Here is a 7,031-nt window from a genome sequence, read left to right on the forward strand (position 1 = left end):
ACGCTTTGGGATGCAGCGAAGGCAGTCCTGAGAGGAAAATACATTGCAATCCAGGCCTATCTCAAGAAACAAGAAAAATCCCAAATACAAAATCTAACAGCACACCTAAAGGAAATAGAAGCAGAACAGCAAAGACACCCCAAACACAGCTGAAGACAAATAATAAAGATCAGAACAGAAATAAACAATATAAAATCTAAAAAAACAGTAGAGCATATCAATGAAACCAAGATTTGTTTTTTTTAAAAAACAAACAAAATTGATAAACCTCTAGCCAGGCTTCTCAAAAAGAAAAGTGAGATGACTCAAATAGATAAAATCATGAATGAAAATGGAATTATTACAACCAATCCCTCAGAGATACAAGCAATTATCAGGGAATACTATGAAAAATTATATGCCAACACACTGGACAATCTGGAAGAAATGGACAAATTCCTAAGCATCCACACACTTCCAAAACTCAAACAGAAAGAAATAGAAAACCTGAACAGACACATAACCAGCAAAGAAATTGAATCAGTTATCAAAAATCTCCCAACAAATAAGAGTCCAGGACCAGATGGCTTCCCTGGGGAATTCTACCAGACGTTTAAAGCAGAGATAATACCAATCCTTCTCAAGCTGTTCCAAAAAATAGAAAGGGAAGGAAACTTCCAGACTCATTCTATGAAGCCAGCATTACTTTGATTCCTAAACCAGACAGAGACCCAGTAAAAAAAGAGAACTACAGGCCAATATCCCTGATGAATATGGATGCAAAAATTCTCAAGAAGATACTAGCAAATCGAATTCAACAGCATATAAAGAGAATTATTCACCATGATCAAGTGGGATTCATTCCTGGCCTGCAGAGCTGGTCAGTATTTACAAATCAATCAATGTGATACATCACATTAATAAAAGATAAGAACCATATGATCCTGTCAATCGATGCAGAAAAAGCCTTTGACAAAATTCACCCTTTCTTAATAAAAACCCTCGAGAAAGTCGGGATAGAAGGAACATACTTAACATCATAAAAGCCATTTATGAAAAGCCCACAGCTCATATCATCCTCAATGGGGAAAAACTGAGAGCTTTCCCCCTGAGATCAGGAACACGACAGGGATGTCCACTCTCACCGCTGTTGTTTAACGTAGTGTTGGATCCTAGCATTAGCAATCAAACAACAAAAGGAAATCAAAGGCATCAAAATTGGCAAAGATGAAGTCAAGCTTTCACTTTTTGCAGATGACATGATATTATACATCGAAAACCCAATAGACTCCACCAAAAGTCTGCTAGAACTGATATGAACTCAGCAAAGTCGCAGGATACAAAATCAATGTACAGAAATCAGTTGCATTCTTATACACTAATAATGAAGCAACAGAAAGACAAACTGATGCCATTCACAATTGCACCAAGAAGCATAAAATACCTAGGAATAAACCTAACCAAAGATCTAAAAGATCTGTATGCTAAAAACTATACAAAGCTTATGAAGGAAATTGAAGATACAAAGAAATTGGAAAACATTCTGTGTTCATGGATTGGAAGAATAAATATTGCTAAAATGTCAAATTTTCTCCTTAATACTCATGACCCATTTAAATTATCCCACCATGCGGCTCCCCTCCTGTAACCCTCAGTTTGTTCTCTACAGTTAAGAGTCCCTTTTATGGTTTGCCTCTCTCCTTTTTTCCCCCCTCTATATTCATTTGTTTTGTTTCTTACATTCCACATGAGTGAAATCCTATGGTACTGTCCAGTTTTTCCAGCATCATTTGTTGAAGGGACTGTCTTTTTTTCCATTGGATATTCTTTCCTGCTTTGTCAGAGATAAGTTGACCAAAACATTCTACACATTTAATGCAATCTTTCTCAAGATACCAACAGAATTTTTCACAGAGTTTAAACAATCCTAAAATTTGTGTGGAACCACAAAAGACCCCAAATAGCCAAAGCAATCTTGAGAAAGAAAAGCAAAGCTGGAGGCCTCACAATTCCAGATTTCAAGTTATATTTCAAAGCTAAAGTGATCAAGACAATGTGGTACTGGCTCAAAAACAGACAGGTAGATCAATGGAACAGAATGGACTTACAACTAAATTCTTGTTGTTTTAAATTAATAAATTTGGGGATGATTTGATACCACTTCTACTTCTCTGCCACATCACTAAAATTCTGGCAGGAGTTACATCTTTTACTGCTCTGATCCTGTGGTACCCTTTATGCCTTCAACTCTTACTGGTTTCCATTCCCTTGTCTTGTCCTTCAGGATAAGGGTGGCAGAAGTTCCTGCTGATGGTCCCCCTATATGTCATTTAATTCTGCCAGGACTTGTAGGAATAGTTGTTCCTTATATTCAAAATATCTGCCAAATGTGTTTTCTGTTTCCTTCTGAGACCTTAGTTAGTATACTTCCATTTTCATCCACAAGGCAGAGTTAAAAGGAAAAAAATGCTATCAACAATGTAATTACTGCATTAATATTTATTGCATATTTTAAAAGTTTTTGGCAATGTATAAAAATATATAAAAAGTAGTGAAGTTTAAAAGATCATTATCATGTTTGACATTGGACAAATGAACCAGTAAGTCTGAAGTTCTAAGAAACCTTAGCTAATAAATATTAATATGGTTCTAAAAGGTTATGTGTCTATATCTAAAAAACAGCTTCTACTAGGATTTAGCATGCAGAGTTAATTTCTATGCATATAGCCACTAACTTTAATATCTTATAATTAAAATACTGAATCCAGAATGATGACAGTTGCAAGCCTTCTGTTTTCTGTAAAATGGCTGTTTTTTTCTTCATTGTTAGAATACATTTAATCTTTCTGTTACAAGGCCTTTTTCATAATGCAAATCACAGGGAGAGGTATGTAAGAAAATATTTGGCTAGCAAATGAAACAATAATAATAGATTTTTTTAACTTTATGATGAGCATGAATCTCACGTTTCCATTTCTGCTTTCTAAGAAATAGGAAAGGATAGATTTCAGAGTTGGTCATCAAATAATTTTGTCACTTTGTGCATTGGCATATTTTAAGTACATATGGAACTTCTAAACCTTTTCTGTGAATAATGAAGAATTCATTATAATCAATTTATTCTACTTAAAAATAAGTAAACTTGGAAAATGAATATACAGACAGTCCCCAACTTATGATGATTTGACCTATCAATTTTTTTTTTACTTTACAATGATGTGAAAGCAATAAGCATTCAACAGAAACTGTACTTTGAATTTTGAATTTTGATCATGTTCTGGTATGATACTTTCTCATGATCCTGGCATCCACAGCTCCTAGTCAGCCACATGATCATGACGGTAAACAAACAATATACTTACCACCATTTTGTACCCATACAAGCATTCTGTTTGTCACTTTTGGTACAGTATTTGAGAAATTATATGAAATATTGAATATTTTATTAATGAAATAAACTTTGTATTAGATGATTTTGCCCAGTTGTAGGCTTATGTAAGTGTTCTAAGCACATTTAAGGTAGCCTAAGCTAAGTTATGATGTTCAACGAGTTGGGTGTATTAAATGCATTTTCCGCTTACAATGGGTTTGTCAGGATGTAACTCTATTATACTTAGAGGAAGGTCTGCATATGATACTGATATACTAAATATCTAGAAAAAGGTTTGTAATGAGTATAAATGCATATTAAATAATCTAAAGGAAAATAGAAAAATTTTACTGTAACCTATTACTAGATAGGGAAAATTATAAATAACCAAATACAGTTGATCCTTGAGCAATGGGGGTATTATGAGGCACCAACCCCATGCATAGTTGAAAATCCAGGTATAACTTTTGACTCCCTCAAAACTGAGCTCCTAAGTTTGATTGGAAGACTTACCTGTAACAGGAACAGTCAATTAGCACGTATTTTATATGTTCTACATATTATGTGCTGTATTCTTACAATAAAGTAAGTTTAAGAAAAGAGTTATTAAGAAAATCATAAAAAATAAATTTACAGTATTATACTGTGTTTATTTTTAAAAATTAACATATGATTGGGCCCATACACTTCAAACCCATGTTGTTCAGGAATCAACTGTCTATACAACCAAATTATGAATGACCAAAATAGTCAGTATGGAAAGAAAATATAAACTAACAAACATACATTAATGAGGTTAAATCTGTGTTGTAAAACACATTTCTTTCTACTATGTCAATATATGGAAAAATGCTATTAATAAGTTGAAGGTATCAGAAGCTCAGTTTGCTTATATATTTCGTTTGCAAGCTATAAAAATGTCATGTGTTCGGGTTGAAGAGAATCATAAGTTTAGTAACATGAGTAGCATTTTATGTAGATTAGAGTCTCTAAGTTTATAAATATTTAAAAGGATTACCAAATATTTTCAAGATAATTTATACTTTAGAATCATAAGCAATGGCAAATGGGTTAAAATTATATTCAGTATTAAACCAGGAACTGATTTTATGCAATACCCTTGCACTTAGTACAAAACTCCAATTCCATAATTCAGTAACCCATATCATTAGCAAAGATAATTGGCATGATGCTGTGATCCAGCAGAGTCTCTTCATTCCCATTCAGGATTATGTTTCTTCATGGTCATCCCTAGTTTTTCCAGGAATTCACATGACGGTTTCTCAGCTTTCGCATGGCTGATTTAACATCTTCATTCCTTAAAGAGTAGATGATGGGATTCAACAGGGGTGTACAAACAGTGTAGAACACAGAAAGGAACTTATCCACAGAAAGTCTGCTAAAAGGCCATATATAGAAGTAAATGCAAGGCCCAAAGAAAAGAATCACCACTGTGATGTGAGCAGTTAATGTAGAAAGTGCCTTGGATGACCCACTGGAGGACCGGCGACGAACAGTGATCAAAATGATGGTGTAGGAAATAATTAAAGCCAGAAAACAGCCCAATGATATCAGGCCACTGTTAGTTAGGGTCATAATTTCCATTTCATAAGTATCCATACAAGCCAGCTCTATCACTAGGGGAAGGTCACAAAAGAAGCTATCTACCTCATTGGGGCCACAGAATGGCAAATCCACTGTAAAAGCCAAGTGACTCACAGAATGAAGAATACCCACAGCCCAGGAAATAAATACGAAAATTATACATAGTCTCCGATTCATAATTGTGCTATAATGTAGGGGCCTACAGATGGCTATAAATCTGTCATATGCCATAGCTACAAGCAACATCATCTCACTCCCAACAGAACTGTGAACAAGGAATATCTGGGCCATGCAGCCCTCAAAGGAGATAGTCTTATGCTCAACAAAGAAGTCCGCAAGCATCTTGGGGGTGGCAAAATTAGATTGGCAGATATCAATAAAAGAAAGGTTACTGAGTAGGAAGTACATAGGAGAGTTCAAATGTGAGTCAGAGGAAATTATGACAATAATCATGATGTTGCCCAGCACTGATGTCACATACACTAAAGAGAAGATGGCAAAAAAGAAAAGCTGAAGTTCCCAAGAGTTAGACAGTCCCAGAAGCACAAACTCAGATACCACTGATTCATTTGTGTGAGCCATATAGCCACTCTCCTGTTACCTAAGTAAAAGAAAATCAGAAAAATAAAACAGTTGTTGCATTATATCTAGTATATAGACAAAAAAATATAAGATTTCAATTAAACATCAATTTAATGAAACTATTAATAATCAGTTGACTAATATTTAACATCTGTGATGGCTATGGAAAGTAAAGTATGAAAAAAAAGGTACGTTGTGGATCCTATCATGATTTGGTAGATAAGATACACATATTAAAAAATATTAAGTCTAAAAAAAACATGCAAATGATACATTAATATAACAAATATTAGAGTAAGATGAAAGAAATTATGCCAGAATGGTGAGATAAGGTGTCATGAAATAGATAAAATTTAAGCTAAAACCTCTTAAAAATTTGGAATTTGGCAGCGAAAACTGAAGGAGAAGTCTGTTTCATACAAAAGGAATAACAGGAAGAAAGATTTAAAGGTAAAAGTATGAAAGACATATTCATGAAGCCATCTGTTGAATGGCCTGGCTGGGGGAGGGTATGCTAAGGAACAATAAAAATGAAGGTGGGAATGGTACCTCAGGAGCAAACCATGGATGCAATTAGCCCTGAAAGAAAGGCTAAGTGGACTAGATTCATATGCTTGAAATTGAGTCATAAACATCAAAACATTGCTTGACAGTGTTTTCAGAAGCTTAATGGAAGCAGTTTGCCATATTATTTATGGAAAGAAGAGGCACTGTTTATACTCTGAAAGTTTCTGTAAAGATTAAAAATGTTTCTTTCATCCTTTTAACAGTAGTTTATCAAAGTCTACCTTCTGTCACATACAGATCGATTTTGCATGAACCACCAGTATGTTTTCAATTTATTCTGACCCCGCTTTTTGTCTTTTCCTAAACACATCTTACATACCTGGATTCAGCAAAATCTGTGACACCTTTCAGAAACCATCCTTTTTCAAATATTCCATATAACTATACATGGTGCATTTTGAGTGCATGATGGATTTTCAAAAGAGTAAAGTTTAGTATGTAAATGCCTCTTGGATGGGTTTTGGTTTTTTTGGTTTTTGTTTTTTGTTTTGTTTTTGTTTTTGTGGGTTTTTTTGTTTGTTTGTTTGTTTTTTGTTTTGTTTTTGTTTTTGTTTTTTTGGACACCATGTAGCCAGAAGAAAATCCTGCATAACCTCCAGTGGTTCAGGAATCATTTTTGGCTTTAGTCCTATGTACCCAACAGCACACAGTAGACATTTATTTGTCATTATATTGACTGAAGCTTGGTACTCTGTATTTTCCCATGATATATATATATATATCTAATATAATAAATATTTAAAACTTTAAAAGCAAAATTATACAGGTAAACATATCAATTTAAAAATGTTTAAACTGTTACAAGTTTTCATTACGGTTGCTGAAGCACTAAATCCTACCCTTTCGCAGGTTTCCATCTTTGCAGTTGAATTACGATATCTAGTTTTAAGAATGCCAAAACTTAAATTACTCAAGAATATAAACAGAC

General features: G+C 34.0%; 1 protein-coding gene across 1 annotated transcript; it reads right to left on the reverse strand.

Moving 5' to 3' along the window:
- Positions 1-4,600: 4,600 nt before the first annotated feature.
- Positions 4,601-5,536, reverse strand: LOC122221247 (olfactory receptor 4K1). The gene has a single exon (XM_042940562.1). It carries the CDS (start codon positions 5,534-5,536, stop codon positions 4,601-4,603), a length of 936 nt encoding a protein of 311 aa, XP_042796496.1.
- Positions 5,537-7,031: the final 1,495 nt, after the last annotated feature.

The sequence above is a fragment of the Panthera leo genome, chromosome B3, assembly GCF_018350215.1.
Source record: "Panthera leo isolate Ple1 chromosome B3, P.leo_Ple1_pat1.1, whole genome shotgun sequence".
Classification (NCBI taxonomy): domain Eukaryota; kingdom Metazoa; phylum Chordata; class Mammalia; order Carnivora; family Felidae; genus Panthera; species Panthera leo.

What these genes read in the sequence shown, in the direction of transcription:
- LOC122221247 (XM_042940562.1), bottom strand. Translation starts at nt 5,536, where the DNA reads ATGGCTCACACAAATGAATCAGTGGTATCTGAGTTTGTGCTTCTGGGA.